This window comes from Tetrahymena thermophila (assembly GCF_000189635.1).
Source record: "Tetrahymena thermophila SB210 genomic scaffold scf_8254594, whole genome shotgun sequence".
Lineage (NCBI taxonomy): Eukaryota > Ciliophora > Oligohymenophorea > Hymenostomatida > Tetrahymenidae > Tetrahymena > Tetrahymena thermophila.
Genome location: NW_002476365.1, coordinates 451641 through 470640, shown reverse-complemented (window position 1 = coordinate 470640; position 19000 = coordinate 451641). Strand labels below are relative to the sequence as shown.

Below are 19000 nucleotides of genomic sequence, written 5' to 3'. Positions count from 1 at the left end.
AATAGAGAGCATACTAGTTGTTAGTAAGTTACCATAAAGAGCTGAATATACTTAAACAGCAAAAGCAAAGTGACGATGATGAAATAAAAAGACTCAAGGTAATAATCAAAGAAAATGAAAAATAAAACTAGTAGCTTAAAAACAAGATAGAAGATCTAGAATTTTAACTAAAATCTTAAATGAAAATTAACAGTTAATTTTAAAATAATAAAAAAATAGAATAAGCTTATAATCCTCAATAAAATTTAGAGAGTAAAGTTCTAAATCATGTTAAATAAACTAATTCTTCTTATTCCTATTTAAATAATAATAATAACGATGATTTATCTTAAAGTAATAGTTTTATTCAGGTCTTAGATTCATCTGAACAAGGAATTACTGAAACTTATTTAACAAACAGAGATAAAAATATAGATGCCAATTAGAGTGATACCCAAACTTCATTCAATCTTTCTCCTTCTGTAAAAAAACCACTAACAATAAAAAAGCTAAGAGATTCCTTTTATAGTAATAAGAAAAGATTAAGCTTAAGAAAAGAAATAGATCATTCAATTTAGAATATAAGCTTCAATGGAGAGCCCTTTTAAAATGAATAATAATAATCAGAATAACAAAAATATAAACCAAATTAATAATAAACGATTTAACTATAAACAAAAAAATTTAGAAATTTAATGAATATTAAAGATGAAAAAGGTAATTTATTCCAATAATATGACTCAAATAGTATATAAGATTCAGCTAATAAGCATGTAAAGGTGAGAACAAACAGTCATAAAGATAATATTTTTTATGATGGAAGCCCATAAAAAATATAAAAAGATAAAAATCTAAAAACTAACTAAATTGAAAAAGCAAATGACAAAATAAAAAACATAATAAGAGAATAGAAATCATTTTCAGTTAATTAAAGCAACTCTCTATGGATCAACAGTATTGATTTAGGTGATTTTCAAGACTAGAAAGGATAATAAGATTCTAATTAAATAAATAAATCAAAAGAAAAAATTAGAAGTATTCTTAACCATAATGAAATACTTGATCAGCACTAAATTGAACAATAAAATATTTATGGCTCGGAGCCTATAAAATAAATACATAATCCTACATATTCAACTAAAGAAATAAGACAAGGAGACTAAAAACCAAAATATCAATAGACTATCAATTAAAGAGCAAGAAAATCAAATTCTATTCATTAATCTTCAAGTGTAAGGTTAGATCCTATTTCTTAAAGATAGTAAGTTAATAGAAAATAAATATGAAAATCAATTATTAAAATTTTAGTAAAAATAAATAAATAACATTTTTTAGTTGTACTGATTGTATTTTAAAAGTATACACTATTTTTAATAAAGTTAATATTTTTTAAATTTGAGGTAGGTTGAACTAGTTATTATTATTAGAATGAAAGATAATCAATCGTATTTTAAAGAGTATTTAATAATAAAAAAATTATGAATTCCAAAAAAAATGTTTGTGATTAAATAATTTTTCATTTATATTTTATTTTACAAAATAAAAATAATATAATAATAACTAACTATTTTATTATAATATTTTAATTTATTTTTTATATAGAAATAATCAATAATGCTATATTGAAGTAGAAATACTGTAGAAATTAACTTTATTTCTTTAATTTTTTAAAAAATTTACAATCTATTAGCAATCATAGTAAACTCTAAATATTTCTAGGTTATTATAAATAAATGTTTACTCTGGCTATTGCTCAATAAAACACTTTCCTTTAATTTCTGATAAAATGATAACTTAAATGTTTAACTTAGACAGAAGCTAGCATAGATTAAAAAATAATTAATTTTTCTTTAAAATAAGTTATTTTATGCAATATATTATATATCTTTACTATTTGTGAGTTTTTTAAAAAGTGTATTTTTCTCCAGTATTTCTTTTTAAATTTTAATTTATTTATTCAAATATGACTTATTTTGCAAACAAATTGCTTAATGCTTTATGAATCGACATATGAAAATAATGTTCACAAGTTAAATTAGTTTCAAAATTAATTGATTTTGATTAAAAGATTGATTTCTCATCAAAATATCCATCTTAAGAGTGAAATAAACTTTCATCTCCTAAATGTGCTTCAAATTAAGAAGAAAAATTAAATTTTTGTGGTTTTATAATAAAACTATTACATTTCTTTGTTTAAAGAAATAGACTCTTTCTAAATTTTTAACCACTATTTATTCGATTAATTTTTGTTATACTTTTAAGATGATTTTTTGAGTTATTTAATTCTTCACTCATTAAGGATGGATATTCTTCTTAGCTAAGATTTTATATTTCTTCCCTTATAAAATCTAAAGCACTACTTTTATAAGGTGAAGGACTGTAGGAGTACTACTATGAAATATTATATTAGTTTGTAAATGATTCTTTATCATTAAATTTTGAGTCATCAAATTAAGAAATATCTTCATATATATTAGAACTCAATTTATCAAACATTTATCCTATATCTCCATGAATTGTATTTATGATATCTTTGATAATTTGGCTTTAAAGGAACTTTATTTATTTAACATTCATTAGAGGAATAAAAATTTCAATAAGCTTTATATCATGTTCGGTTAAAATAATTCCAAAAGAATCTCCATTCCAGTTTAGAACTTAATTAATAAGATAAATAAAAAGTTAAATTGACTTAAATATTAGGTTTTTGTTTTATTAGCAATCAAATATCATTCCAACTTGCATAGTAATGCTATTATCAAACTTTTAAAATAATTAATTAAATTCTTTAGATTATATCTTTGATTTTTCAAATATTTCTTTTAAGACCAAAGCTATTTTTACTGGATAGCTAGATATTATTTATTTTTTATTTTCAAACAAACTGGTTAAATCTTCAGCAGCTTCTTTGAACTATCCAATCTTTAGTAATATTTGCGATTTAAATAGTGTAAACATTAAATGTAAATTTTCTAAGGAATAATAATAATTAAAAAGATGATAATCCTAGACAGCTGACTCTAGCTTATCCCTAAATTCAAATAAAGAATCTATATTCATCTACATCTTACTGGAAAGAATGATTTCATTTACTTTATTCAAAAATAAATTTTTACAATTATTCTCAGACAAATGAGTATGCTTTCTATTTTTATGCACTTTATCTTCAAGAAATATTTTTTTGGTGTCATTTAATTTTAGGATAAACTTGAACACTCTACTGCTTTAATTGAATTATAATTATGATTCATTTTTAGCACTTTGGCTTTTTTGAAATTAATACATTTTCTATTTTTCTGTGTAGTTAATTTAACTCCTTTTGATAGAACTAAATTCATTTAATTTTAAACCTTGACTATTTTTGATTAAAAAACTACTTGAACTCTCTTAATATAGTTTAATCTCGTTGGTTATTTCTGACTATTATTATTGCATTTGACTATTTTTATAGCTATTCAATAATATTTATTCTTTTTATTTTATATTATTGATAGTTATATTCTCTATTAATTTTTCAATATTACTTAATTCATTTACTCCATTCAACTCAAAGCTAGCTCTGTATCTAACAATACTTATTTCATAAAGTAAAAAATCTCTTTAAGGGAGCTATTCTGATATTTTTGTCATTAAATTTAATATTTCATTTATTTCATCCCAAAACTTGAAGAAGTCTTTATAAATTTAATTAGCATATAATAAGCACACAAGTAAATTTCTATTTCTAGAATACAAACTTTACAAAAGAAAAAACCTTTATTCTTAAAATTAATCTTTAATTTCATTTTCATTATTATTAAAGATCTTTAAATTTTTATTTTTCAAAAACTAATTAAACTACCTTGCTTATTCTTATAAATATTAGTCCACATGCATTTATTGCGATGTAGTTATTTATTATTTTTATTGTTTAACAGATGAAAAAGCTGTTTTTTACGAGAAACTTTACTTAGATGTGCTGCTTCTTGATTTTTCTTTTTGAAGTTTTATCTAAAAAAAATATTTTTTAAATTTATAAAAATGAAATTACCTTTTTATTTTTTAGATATAAAACAAATAAAGAGAATAAATAATATTTAAAAATTTTAAAATGTTAATAAAAATCAAATAAATTACTGAATATCTTTAATTTTATTCAAAGATTAATTCTTCTATGTTGCTTTGATATCCAAATTCAGAAATCAAAAAGGTAGTTAATGAAATAGGATTCTCTTAACAAAATTGCTAAATCTCATATTTAGCGCAAATAATTGAAGATGTAAAATACTCTAAAGCCTCAAAAATGTGTCCTTTTCCCATTAATAAGGCTCCAATATTATTAAAAGTAATTCCTTCAGCATGTTTATTACCAAAACCTTAAAAAAACTTTAAATTTTTACTTAGTTTGATAAGTGTTTCTGTATCATTGCTGTCAAAAAAGTTTTCAGAAGTATACAATAATATTTAATAAATATCTTAAAATGTTTAGAGTAGTAATTTAGTCTCAAAACAAATCAATATTTTTTTTGTGCTATTATAAGCAATATCATAATTAAATTTCTAAGCTGCCATCTAATTCAAAATATGAGTCAAGTGTCCTACTTATTCATCTATTAAATAGAAATGCCTAAATAAATAAAAATTAACCAACAATGATGTAAAAATCCAGAATAATATCATTCCCACTGTCATAATTATAAATATAGTATCTAAAGTAGAATTTTAATTCTATTTCCATCCATTAAAAGAACCTTCTTATAAAACATTAATTACTAAGTAAGGTATTTTTAAATAATTATAGTTCAATTATGAACTATTTTTTTTCTAACTTTATAGAAAAGATTATTATTAAATTATTGTTGGAGATAATATAATAACATATTTAGTATTATTACTTTTATATCTTATTTATTACTAGTTCTAAATTACTCCATGCTGTATATAGATTGGATTATTTTAATAAAAATATGTTATATTTGAAAGAAAATTTTAAACTTAGGTGCTTAAATATTGAGTTTCTGACATAACATCTTAATATTAAAATTAATTTTAGTATAAATTTTCAAGGTTATTTATTGTAAGGTTAGAATTTGATTGGTAAATTATTGTTTAATTTAAAGACTCAATTAAATATGTTCTATCTATCATATTTCCTAAGTTAATGAAGTAATTATTAAGTTTAGATATGATTGACTATATACAAAAGACAGTCAGCTTATTTTAACTTTAATTATTAGGGTACTAAAGTTATCTGCATTGTAACTATGCTATTTAGATATTACTTTCATTTTTTAATAGTTTAGGTGAAAAAAAAATATTTTATGTTTAATTAATGGCGTTTTAAAACCAACTTTGGCATATTAGATTATTTGAACTAAATCCATTAATACTGCACTAATCAGATAAAAAACAATCAAAAATAGTGTTATTTCTACTATTTAAAATGAGTTCATATTTCTGTGTAACATAAAAGATGTTATCATAAAGAATGCTTCTTTCATTTTAAAATTAATTATTCATATATTGGATAGGTCTTTGTAAAATATTATATAAAGAAAGCTTTAATATATAAGACTAATATTCTTAATCTAGATCATTTATATAGTAGAACTAGTCACTCTACCAATTATTAACTAATCCAGAGTTTTTTGATATCATAAAAGAAAAGCTAGGATCTTCTTCATTTTTTTGGAGCAAATAATAATTTACTAATGAGTTTCTGTAATTATGTTGAATATTTGTAATATCATTAAGAACTTTTCCAACAAAACTGTTTAACAGATTGGTATAAGTAGGAATTTTTTATGCTTCTTAGCTAATCTAATCGCAGATTATTGCTGTAAAAATAGAAATGTGCTTGATTTAAACCTCAAATAGGTGGTTTGTAATATCCGAAATATAATTTTTTAAATAGTAGGTAGTAAATTAGATGTTTATAAAAGCGGATGTCACCAATATTAAAATCAGAACGCTAGTCAAAGCTAATAATCTATAATATTTTTTCATTTATCTGAATTCTAATAAAAAAATTAATAGAAATAACAACTCTTGTTTTTTGTTTTAAAAGATTAAATCTATAAAATTTTAATTTATAACATCAAGAATCTAAGAATCATAATAATAATTTACCCATTTATGTTTATTTTTTTAAATTAAATAATTTTTAATTTTCTCATACTTAATGCATGCTAGCTAGTCTTTCATAATGCCAACAATGAACAGTATTGGTAAAAGCTTTATGATTTATTATAACTTATTTTCAATTTTTTTTATTTTATGATGTTTTAAATTTTTCTTTTTCCTAAATTGCTTAAATATAACCTAGTTAACTATAATCAACCAACAAAATATCAAGAATTTAATTCAATAATATTTTTAAAATTGAAAAATAACATTTTTTAAAATATCTCAATCATTTTTTTAATAATATTTTAAATAAATTAAAAAAATGAATTTATTTTTTCAAAATTATTTTGTATAAAACTTTTTTATATTCATGCAAGTTTAAATTTTAAATGTTACACTTTAATTCAAAAATTCATTTTTTTTATTTACTTTTCATGAATAATTTCTATACATTTTTTGCGAAAATTAAAAAAAAATATCGTTTTATTTAAATAAGATATAAAATATAAATACTATTTTTGCATGATAAAAATCAATTTATTCATTCATTACTTCTTTTTATAAAACTCAATGAATTTAGGAACAATAGTTGGTAATGTTGTTACTAAAGCTACTGTGAGTGGAAGTAAAAAGCTTTAGATATCTACTTATAACAAATTCAAAAAGCTATAAGTGTAGCTTTCTTTATCTTATTAAATAGATTATTTTAATTTTTTGAATCCTTTTCTTAAATCACTAACCATCTTTCTTCTCAAATCCTCTTTTTAAGTTATAGAATAAACTTTATTCTAGAATGGTATTTGATTTTTGATGTAATATTTGCTCAATTATTTAATCCTTTTTATAATTAACCCATAAACACTGAATTTATCATCAACTAGTTTGCCCTTCTCTTTTTTTTACTTAAAGAATTCTTAGTGCATCAAATGTAAATCAGTATAGACATCTAAAATTTTTGAAACACTTTGATCAAGTTCTTCGAAAGTCTGATTATACTTAGAACCTTAGTAAATTCTAAATAGGAGAAATATTGTAAAAAAGATAAAATTGAAGCTATTTGCAATTATAAGAACAGGATTTAGAAGATCTGAATTTTCTGGTATAATCCAATTGATATCAAAATAATAAGATATACATCCTACTATATCAAAAATATAAGATAAAATAAGCCAGATATATGATAACTCTAGCTCGAGCAAATAATCATTTTTATATGATAAAATGTACCTTCTTGCATTATCCCAAGTCTTAATGCTGACTAAGCATGTTATGTCAAGTTTCTAATTAAAATTTTGAGAATTAATTTCTTCAAATGAAATTAAATTATTGAAGACACGCATTTATTTAATCTTTCTTTTAAGATCTTTATTGCCTAGATTTTTATTCATCATAAATATCACATAGTAATATCCAATTGCAACAACAGCAAAATCTATATAATCTTTTTCACTTAAAACTGGAGTATTCTTCTATATGTATAAATAGATAAAAACAAACTTTATTGTTATTATAAGAGACAAAAGTAAATAATTTTTGAAGCTAGGAGAGATATATTCATCAAATTTTTAGTAAAACTGCTTAATATTTAGATTCAGTTTAGATGGTTTTTCATCAAAAGTAAAAGTAGAAAAAAACAAAGCCGTTTTTGAATACTAAGGATCTTATTCTATTTGCAGTTAAATATTTGATAATCTAAAATTGTAATCAAGTGAAAATGATCTATCATCTATTTCTTATTCCTCATTAAAGTAGAAAGTATTTAAAGTGGTGTTGAATTTGTCTAAAATGCTATTTTGAAGAAGATTTTTATTTATTTTGACTGTGACTAATATAATATGCTGCTAAACAATTATAATTGCAAATAAAAAAGTCAAAAACTCTTGGTAAAAGTACTAAATGTGAGACTACTCATCCAACAAAAAAAAGTAATTAACAGCTACATAAATGAGAGCAGTGCTCGATATAATCAGCCAAATTACCAATAAAATTTATTGCTTTTTACATCCTAACAACATCTAAATCAGATTCAACAAAAATATCAAAATGGCTACAAAAATTTGGAAAACCAAAACCAAAGGATAAAGATAGTAATATGTCATAGATAAGCATTAGTTTTCAATTTCTTATTCTTCTTCTATTTAAATTGTTTCATTGCCAATCTAAAGTTAATTTGCGCTAGTCTCTAAATTATTTATATCCTTACTCATATTACTAGAAAGATATAATTGATCTTCAGTGTTTTTACCTAATTCTATATCTATTTTTTATTATTAACTCATATCTTATTTTTTTAACTAATTAATTTATTAATTCATAATATTCAATCCAGATTTCATCTCAATTTAACCTGAAATTCATATATCCTCCTAATTAAAATTATCCTGTTTATAATATTTACAAATTTGTTTATTTTAGCGAGTTTCAATTTACATATAAATTAGAATATTAATAATAATTTCCTAAAATTTTAAATTATAAATAAATAGATTACCAATAAAATTTTCCTCATTGTTGGAATTAAAATTTTTTTATTTAAAAATTACAAATCTTTTATTTCTCATCTAGTTACTTATCTTACTATTAAGATTTTTATTTTATAATCAACCGCGCTTTATTGATTTGAAATAAATAAACCCATAAATTATATCTTAGCTTTATATTTTTATGATATTCTACAATTGAATTGTGAAAGCATTTAGTACTTATTTGTAATAAATTTCTAAAGTTAAAATTGTTAATATTCTCCTCTTTTTTTACTATCAAATTGCAAAATTAATATTTTATTCTTGTTTCGTCATAGAATTTACAAATATAGAAATAATTGGTCATTTCTTTTTATATCAAATAAATTTTAATTTATTTTTCAAAATAGTTTTCCACAATATTTATAAATGTTTTTAAAAATTTATATTTTCTAAAATAGAGTTATTATCATGTAATGAATCAAAATTTAGTTACCAAATAATTTATTTTAGTTTCACAGAGTTTATTAAAGAAATACATACTAAAGCCATTTAGAAAAATTATTTTAATATCATTTTTTTTAATTTTAGTTTAATAGGTAATACAAAATAGTAAAAATTAAATTAAATACACTTTTTTTTATTGTATGAATCTAGTTTTTTGTTTGTTAAATATCTCAAATAAATTCTGACTCGCTTTACACTCCTTTAGTCTTTAACAATTAGTAATTTATAATGTTTAAATATATTAATTTATCAATCTTTTATTCAAAAATAATCTATTTAAGGTTAATTTTATATAACTAAAGTATTTTTTATTAATTTATTTTATTTTTCAATTTATTAAAATTTTTACTTTTTAATTTTGTTGGTAATATAAACTTTAAATTTAATCAGCTTCAGAATTTATCAATCTGTACTGATTAAAAATAAAAATGCTTATGTTTATTGTAAATAGAAAAATTCATATTTCATAATATTAATATTCATTTATCATTTTGTCTGTGTAAATACCTTAAATAAAGAATACAAAATAGAAAAAATGTTTACTCATAAATATTATTTTTTTAAGAAAATAAAATTTTTCTACTTTTTATTCAAAACATTTCTATTTATAATTATTTATTATTTTAGTATTTACAGTATCATGCACAAAACTTGTGATGGTTTTTTGATTCATATTAGTAATACTTAATTAAAATTTAAACTGCAACAGAATTAATCAAAATTAACTTGTTTTCTTTTACTCTATCAAATTAATAAAATCTTTATGATAATTTTATTAAGAAGTAATGTAAATTGATAATAATTTAATAAGTATTTAATAATATTAAAACTATAAAAACCCTACAAGACTATAAATTATTTATGTAATATTTTAATGTTTATCATAACTTTTAAATGATATTTTTTTCTAAAATTACCAATTAAGTTACTTTGAATGTTTTAGGATCATCAAAAGTTTCCAATATAATATATTTAATACATTTATAAAATATGTTTTTTAAAATAAATAATAAATTAATTATTTCTTTTTAATTTTGAGTACTATTTTTGTTTTATAAAAATTTTTTATTTTACTTAATTAAATTTAATATTCAATTAAATAATACTTACTTAGTAATTTAAGCAAACTAAATAATTCAAATTTCTTTCATATCATCAAATATATTTTAATTCATTTAAATAATAAATGTTTTAACCTTACTATAAATTAATTATCTCTTTCTAATTTTAACACTATTTTGTTTTATGAAAATCTTTTTGTTTTGTTGAATAAAATTTAATCTTCAACAAAGTAAAAATTATTTAGTAAATCAAGCATACAAAATAATTCAAATTTCTTTCATCGAATCTTTAAAAATTTTTAAACAATATGTTTATTATTTAAATAAATTTAGCTTAAAGAAATATAATTAAATTAAATTTATTTATTGAATTGCTTTAATTATATTCGATACAATATTTATTCATTTTTACAGATTATATTGAAGTAAATTGAAAAAGATTAAAATTTAATAAATTTTAGTAAATATAATTAAATAATATTAATATAATAAAAATACTACAAATAATTTTATGAATTTTAGCAAATAAGATATTTTATAATAATATTTATTATTAAACTCAAATGGTTTTGCTGCAGTCGACACCTTTAAAACCAGCAATGCATTTGCAAATACCATTAACACAATACCCATTAGATGAACAGAAATTGGGACATACTTTTTTGTAGTTGCAGAATTAATCTAGCTTTTCTGGGCACTTAAGGGAACCATTCATTTTAGGAGATGTAACAATTTGATTGTTTTGAGAGCATGTTACAGTATTATTACCAACTTATATTATAACTTGATTAGCATTATTGCATGTGTAGTTATAACATAAACCTTATTCTTTCACTGTACCACTTTATAGTAAAAATTAAAATATTCTATTTATCAAACCAAAAAAGTAAAAATATTTACCTAATATCAGATAAACTGCTCATAAAGCACCTAGAATTTGAACCAAATCCAACACCAAGCTTCTCTAAAAATGTAGGATTATTTTAGTAGTTTCCACTAGGATCATAGCATCTGGAGTTACTAAACGCTTAGATATTATCACATCCTGCATCACTGAAAGATGATGGATTACAAATTCCAGAACTGAAGTGATAGTAATCACACTATTAGGCTCCAGCTTTACAAAACTCTCTTTTTAATTAGTCACATGTTCCATTTATGAATGAACACCCAGCATCTTTGCCATAAAAAACTTATTCTTCCATAGTAGAGTTAATTGATGCATAAAAGCCAGTATCTTTCAACAGAGAAGTAGTGAATTTGCTTTTTTTTGTTAAAAGAAGAATTGTTTAATCTGATTTGATTTTAGATTTTTAAAATAATTTTAGAATCTAAAATTTAAAGAGAGATTTTTATTTTATAATTGATTAGCTAAGTAAATTATTAAGGAACATAAAAATAATAAGCAAGTCAATATTTTTTTTTACCTGAAGAAACCTTAAGTGTTTGAGACAGCAGCATTCATGTATTCATTTTTTATGACAGTAGTTTCCCAGTGAGAACCAGCTGACCTTTTATATAAGTATATTTAATTATTTATAATTAAAAGTTTGTTTTACCCAGCAGTACCCTAGTTTTCAAGGAGCATTCCAGCAAGAGAAGGGCAACCATAATATTGTCTTGCATAAGCTTAAACATTAGGAGTTTAAAGAACAGTAGAATTAAAACCTCTAATTAATTAAACTGATATAGGATTAACATGAGGCTTTTTAGTGGTAGAATCCACCCAGTATTACACGTCGTTACCTGAAAAACCGAGGACATGAGTAATTTCATGAGTCACAATTTAAATCAACTCATTAAATACAATAGTGTTATTAAAGTCATAGCTTCTTAGCTTTCCTAAATTAAAGTTTACAGTTCCATGAGTAGGACCTAAAACCTTCAAAAACTTGCACCAACCTGCATATGCAAGGTATGGTTTGGCAATTTCATCACTATAAGATACATATAGATGAAGGTCGCTATCTCTTTCATTATTTCTATCAGCATCAGTGATATTAACTAGTCCGCAGGTAGGACCTAAATTCCATTTCATTGACCCAGGAGGCTTAGGAACAATAGTGATGAGATCAGTGAAATATTAAAGAGCGATTTTCAAAGCTTACTCACATTTATTTTTGAATTGAACATTTATAGGATCAGTTAAATTAAGAGAGTTGAAATAAGTCATATCGTATGTAATCTTCATATTTCTAGGAGCAACATTTTACATTCTTCTGTTAGCATCATCAAAGTTCAGCTCTTAAACGTCGTATCTAAATGAAGCAGAAACATCATCATGCACACATTCATGTTTCAAATTTTCAGCAGCTAAGACTGCAGAGAGACACAATAAAGCAAAGAAAAAATAATTCATTTTTTAATTTCAATCTGTTATTATTGTTATTGATTTATATTTTTTTATATTTTAAGCAAAAAGCGTACAGTTTTTAAACAAAAAAATAGATATTATTATTAAATATATTTGTTTTTATTTTTATGTTTTAGCTAATACTGATATTTTCTGTCATAGATTATTTTATATTAAATTATCATAAATATTACATTTGATTAAATTTGTTTCATCTAAAAACATTCTGATATTTTCTAAGATACTTTATTTTATTAAAATTTAAAAAATTGTAATATAAAAAAAATATGTTTGTTATCTTCTTGTTTTATTATTTTAAATTAGTTTTTTAATTTTATACTTTCAAATTTTGTAAAACATGAAATTAAATAAAATAAATAAATACCTATCATAAAATTTTTAACTTAATAAAAGATTAATTTTTGTATTATAGTCAATAGCAGGAAAAAATACAGTCTAATGATAGTACAATATTTGATTTTTTATCCTAAAATTATTTTCTGCATTATTAAATCAAGAAAGATAAGCAGTTTTAGATTAAATTGATTTTAAGATATATATTAATATCAAATTTTAAAAAAATTATATCTGAATATATATTAAAAAATTATTTATTTTTAATTTTCTTAAAAGGATGATTAAAATTTAGATTTAATCATAAATATCGTGTTCCGGTTCCATAGTATAGTGGTTAGTACTGGGGACTTTAAATCCCTTGACCTGGGTTCGAATCCCAGTGGGACCTTTATTTTTTATTAAAATCTTTGTTACTCTTAATTAATGCATATCAAATTAAATGCTATTTATTTTAATTTATGGAATATTGATTATATTTTAAAATTTTATAAAAGATTTATTTTTAAAGTTAGTATTTATAAGTAAATGATATAAAAATTATTTAGAAAAAGAATTTATTGTTTATTTATTGTTTTTATGTTAATTTAAGTATATTATTATATAAAAATGATAGTATTATTAACAAATTTATTTCTAAATACGTTGTAATTTTTGAAAATTATTAAGATTTAACATCCTTTATTTAAATATTTTTTACATAATATTGAATTTATTTATGCTTCATAAATACTGCATATTCTCATTAATTAAAGCAAGCCCCCTCCTAAAAATCTTAGAAATATTAATAGCGATAAAATAGATTATTATAAAATAAGCAAAATAATATTCATATAGAGAAAATATATGATTTACAGTATTTGAAATTAATTATTTGTAAGCAGAAGTGAATTTTGAAAAGTATATTAAAATTAAAAATATTAGAAATATATATACTATAAAAAAACATAATTTTAAATCATATTATTATATTTTAAATTTTAGTGTATCAAGCAGTTTGACTGCAGTCAGCTCCCTTGAAACCTGAAATACATTTACAGACACCGTTATCACAGTAACCGTTAGAAGAACAGAAGTTAGGACATACCTTCTTGTAATTGCAGAATTAGTCAAGCTTTTCAGGGCACTTAAGAGAACCACGCCAGTTAGGAATGGTAACAACTTAATTGTTTTAAGAGCAGGTAACTTAGTTGCTTCCAACTTAAATAATAACTTGGTTAGCAGAGTTGCAAGTGTAGTTGTAGCAAAGACCTTATTCATTGATTGAGACACTATTTATAAAGAGTAAAAATTTTATTAATTTTATATAAAAATTATATAATTTACGTGGGATCTGATAAACTACTAATGAAGCATCTAGATGATTAACCAAAGCCAACACCAAGCTTTTGAATATAAGTAGGATTATTTTAGAAATTTCCATTAGGTTCATAGCATTTAGCATTGCTGTAGGCTTATTAATTGTTGCATCCAACATCACTAAAAGTAGTTGGGTTACAGGCACTAACAGCATAATAGTAATAATCACACTTTTAGGTTCCTGCAGAGCAGTATTCTCTCTTATTTGTGTCACAAGCTCCAGTGACGAAAGTGCAACCAGCATCTTTTCCATAGAAAGTTGGTTCTTCAAGAGCAGCATTAACTGATGAGTAGAAACCAGTATCTCTTAACAATGAGGTAGTGAATTTTCTATTTTAGAATTAAAATGAAAATTAAGAAATGAACAAAAATAAAAACAAAAGTAGTTACGAGAAGAAACCTTGAGTAAGAGAAATAGCAGCGTTCATGTATTCATTGTTAATAACTGTTGTTTCCCAGTGAGATCCAGCAGAACTATTTATTATTATTTTTAAATTAAAAATTGATTTTTTTGTAAAATATTTTTACCCAGCACCTCCTTGATTTTCAAAGAGCATACCAGCAAGATTTGGGCAGCCATAGTATTATCTAGCATAAGCTTAAACATTAGGAGTTTGGAGGACAGTAGAATTCAAACCTCTGATGAGCTAAACTGAAGTAGGGTTAACATGAGGCTATTTAGCAGAATTGACCCAATATTAAACATCGTTTCCAGAAAAACCGAGGACGTGAGTGATTTCGTGAGTGACTATTTGTACTAAGTCATTGAAAACGATAGGGTTAGAGAATTAGTAGTTTCTAAGTAAACCAAGATTGAAATTAACTGTACCATGAGAAGGACCTAAAACTCTCAAGAATCTGCACCAGCCAGCATAGGCAAGGAAAGTTTTAGTAGGTTCATCTGTGTAGGAGATATATAAGTGGAGATCACTATCTTTATCAGTAGTTTTATCAGCATCAGGAACAGTGACCAATCCACAGGTAGGACCTAAATTCCATTTCATAGCACCAGCAGGCTTAGGAACAATAGTGAGTAAATCACTGAAGTATTGAAGAGCAACCTTAAGAGCCTTTTCAGAATTTTACTTGAATGCAACATTAACAGGGTCAGTCATATTGAGGTTGTTAAAGAAACTCATATCGTAAGTGATTTTAATGTTTCTAGGAGCAGTGCCTTGTAATCTTCTGTTAGCATCGTCATCTAAATTTAAGTCTTAAACATCGTATTTGAAAGTTTCAGCAATATCATCGTGGACACATTCGTGTTAAAGGATTCTAGTAGCAAAAACTGCAGTGAGGCAGAGTAAAGCAATTAAAGTGCGATTCATGTTTTTTTTTATGCTTTTTTGATTTATTTAATTTATTTATTATTTTATGTAAATTTAGTAAAATAGTTGAGGAGTATTTATAGCCAAAGTTTAATCATATTTTCATTAAACATTTAGAATTTTAAAAGATAAAAATCCGAACTTTAGGTACTGATTATTTCTAAGATATTTTTTAATTAAATAATAACATAGAATTTTATGTGGCAAAAATTGCTTTTAGAAATAGAAAATTAGAACTTGATTAACAAATTGATTGGAATTAATCTATTTAATTTCTAAAGCACATTGATGAATATTTGTAACATTTCAATATTAATCACAATTATTCAATATCTTTCTAAACGAATAAACAATATTTTTGACCATAAGCAGAATACATAAATTATTTTTGGGTAATTAAAATAAAAATTTAATTTCCTGAAGTATTTTTTTTATGGTAATTGTTTAGCACTTACAAGTGCAATACATTAAGATATTTTATAAAATTATTTAATAAATTCAATCTTATCCACCTCCTATTCATATAATTTGTGAATTGCATTATATCACCCTAAATATAAGCAAATGTTTATAAGATTTCTTTTATATGTGTATTTCTAATAGAATTCTTAATTATAATATTTAAAATCCTAATAGAAATGACATTTATTTATAACAAGCAATTTTTAACCAATATCAAAAACACAACAATAATTTGGAAAGTTTTACAAACGATGGTGTAAGATTTACAATTAACTAAATTAATTAATCTATTTTTATTGGTTATTAAAAACAGATGTTGTATGATTTTTTTAGCTTAAATTCCATAATCACTTCTAACTAATATAATTACTCATGAATGATTGATTGATTGTTTCCACTAGAAATTTGCATCAAAAATACTAATAAGCTTTTATGAATAAAAAGTGTAAACAAAAATACAAAAAAAGGATTTGTTTTAAAAAATATTATTTTATTCTTTATTATTCGTTTTTTGATGTAATTAAGATGGTTTTATTCAAAAAAGTTTTTATTTAGCAATTTTGTATTAAAAAATTGTAAAGAAAATTGAGATTACAAACAAAGCTCAAAAAATTTCAGCAAAATTGTTTATTCTTGTTTAATTAATAAAATAAATAGAATTGTATAATAAAAAATATTCATTTAAATTTGGTTTTTTCATCCATAACTATTTCTAATTTATCTAACCTTAAACATGTTTCTCCAGCCATTTAATCCTAAAGTATTTGTTCGATTTAAGAGGAGTTTTATTAATAGTTTTCTTTAAACTAAATCCTTAAAATTAGATTTGGAAATACTTTAAAATTCTGATATGTCTAAAACCACCAAATAAATTAATTATTAATTAATTAATGATTTTGATTAATTTTCTACCAATAATATCAAAATCAAATATAAAAATGATCTTAACTTTAAGAGAATATTCATTAAAAACACACTCATTACCTTAATTTTTATTTCATCTTATTTTTTTTGAAATCTTTAACAATTTTTTTCATTTTCTTTTCTAAACTTGTAAATGGCATTTTTTTAATTTATCTTTTTAATTTACTTACAACAAATCATGTATTCGATAGATTCAAGTGCTTTATATAAAAATTGTATTTTTAATCGAAATAAGATAACACGATAAGCAATTAAGGGAACGAACACAAAAATCTTGTGGATAGATTAATTTAGAAAAGTATCTTTAAAATAAAATCTTACCTAACTTATGTTAATCAGTCAAATTACATGAAAATTGTTTCTAAAAACAAATTAGGTTAAAAATATGATAAAAACTAAGATATCAATAAATTTCACTTGTTGATCAAAATATATATTAAATAATAACTTATTTTCTACATTTAGTCTTTTAAAAATAGAATTTAACTAGTAAAATAATTTAAAAAATGTATGCTTTTAATTATTTATGTTTAGACAAAATATCTGGAAAAAATCCAAAAATGTGTTCATTTTAATTACTTGTGAATCTATCAAAAAGTTAAATTTATTAAAAAGTAACCACCTATTGTCAAAATATTGTTACAATAATTAAAAAATAATACTTTCGAATTCAATGCGTTTTGACTTAATAAATAACCATCAGATTTTTTATATTTTTTTTTTAGACAGATACTTTAAGACAAAAAGTAAAAATGATTGTAGTTTACATATTTATACAAGGAGAATATAATAAATTAGAAACTATTTGCAGGCTATATACTATTTGATTTGTATTTGTAATCAATCTAAATTTAATAATTTAATTATTAATCTATCAGTTTTTATTAAGAAAATAAAAAGTTTTACAGAAAATTAAATTTTATTTCTTAGAAAAATTAAAATATTAAGTAATTTTATGATTATTTATACTATTTTGATATTAAATTTTATTTTTTTGAAAAATTAAATTTAGGAATAAAAACATTTTTAATATTTTTTACACTTGTTTCTTAAAGTTCTGTGCTAAACTCTTACAGTTTTGACGTAAAATAAATTTTATGAAAAAGTGAAAGAGTCGATGAATTCGTGATAATTAATTAGTATTTACATCTAAATGACTGTAAATTTTACTTAATATTAATGTAATTTATTAAAATTCGACTGTCTGTCTATTTTTTATTTAAGATTTGAGAAAAAGTTAAGCTAAATAAAAACATTAAATCTATAATTCAAATTATAATCAGAAAACAAATCTTAAAATACCACAAAATATATCATTTTTACTATTTTTATTTAAAATCTAGTTTTTGAAGAAAACAAAAATCTAATTTAATTATATTTTAATAAAAATTAAATTTTATTACATTCAAAAATTTTAAAAAACAAACATTTACCTTAAAATAAAAGAATAAAATTGAATTTCATTTTCTTAACCATTAAAAAAACAATATGAAAAATCTTTTAAACATAAAAAATGAAAATGTTAACTTTATAATTTGAGATAAGTTTAATTAAAGTTAAAACATTTTTCATTTTGGGAAATAATTAATAATTATTTAATAATAATCATAAACTATATTTAAAAATAAATCTTTAGATATAATTTCCATATTTTTAACTTTTAAAAATCTTAAGAATAAAATTTTTAAGCAGCTTTTATAATCTGTAGTGGCTTATCATTTTTATGAAATTTTTCAATATATTAGGAATAATATTTTTCTATTCACATTTTAAACAACTTTTAGTGGAAAATAATAAATAAATAAATTATAATGTAAAAATTTATTTTAAAATTATTTCTATAAATATGAAAGAAAAAAATGAATAATGAATATTTAATTTTATTTTGCCTTTGTTTCTATTTTTAATATATAAATCAATATAATTTAATTAAATTATTTACAATTTAATGACTTTGCCTTTACTTATTTAAAATTAAAAAATTTTTGAGAGGGATTATTTCAAAATATTAAATATTTATGAAAATAGATCTGTTTTAATTTATTTGTTATTTTTGTTTCAGAAAAACATTTTAAATTTAATTAAAGACTACTTTTTGTATGATTA

At 21.7% G+C, this 19000-nt stretch overlaps 5 protein-coding genes across 5 annotated transcripts; 1 reads left to right on the top strand and 4 right to left on the bottom strand. All coding sequences in view use genetic code 6, as the record gives it.

Moving 5' to 3' along the window:
- Positions 1–267: 267 nt before the first annotated feature.
- Positions 268–678, top strand: TTHERM_000289469 (transmembrane protein, putative; the record flags this gene model as incomplete). The annotated part of the gene is made up of 1 exon (XM_012798264.1): positions 268–678. The coding sequence occupies one exon, from the start codon at positions 268–270 to the stop codon at positions 676–678; it is 411 nt and encodes a 136-aa protein (XP_012653718.1).
- Positions 679–3631: 2953 nt separating this feature from the next.
- Positions 3632–5964, bottom strand: TTHERM_00289450 (transmembrane protein, putative; the record flags this gene model as incomplete). Its single annotated transcript, XM_001018661.2, has 3 exons — positions 3632–3653; positions 3713–3969; positions 4096–5964. The coding sequence occupies 3 exons, from the start codon at positions 5962–5964 to the stop codon at positions 3632–3634; spliced, it is 2148 nt and encodes a 715-aa protein (XP_001018661.2).
- Positions 5965–6629: 665 nt separating this feature from the next.
- TTHERM_00289440 (transmembrane protein, putative) lies at positions 6630–8363 on the bottom strand (the record flags this gene model as incomplete). The annotated part of the gene is made up of 1 exon (XM_001018660.1): positions 6630–8363. The coding sequence occupies one exon, from the start codon at positions 8361–8363 to the stop codon at positions 6630–6632; it is 1734 nt and encodes a 577-aa protein (XP_001018660.1).
- A 2310-nt stretch (positions 8364–10673) lies between these two features.
- TTHERM_00289430 (leishmanolysin family protein) lies at positions 10674–12473 on the bottom strand (the record flags this gene model as incomplete). The annotated part of the gene is made up of 4 exons (XM_001018659.2): positions 10674–10956; positions 11015–11377; positions 11542–11625; positions 11674–12473. 4 exons carry the CDS (start codon positions 12471–12473, stop codon positions 10674–10676), a joined length of 1530 nt encoding a protein of 509 aa, XP_001018659.2.
- A 1336-nt stretch (positions 12474–13809) lies between these two features.
- On the bottom strand, positions 13810–15508 carry TTHERM_00289410 (leishmanolysin family protein; the record flags this gene model as incomplete). Its single annotated transcript, XM_001018658.2, has 4 exons — positions 13810–14092; positions 14148–14510; positions 14571–14654; positions 14709–15508. The coding sequence occupies 4 exons, from the start codon at positions 15506–15508 to the stop codon at positions 13810–13812; spliced, it is 1530 nt and encodes a 509-aa protein (XP_001018658.2).
- Positions 15509–19000: the final 3492 nt, after the last annotated feature.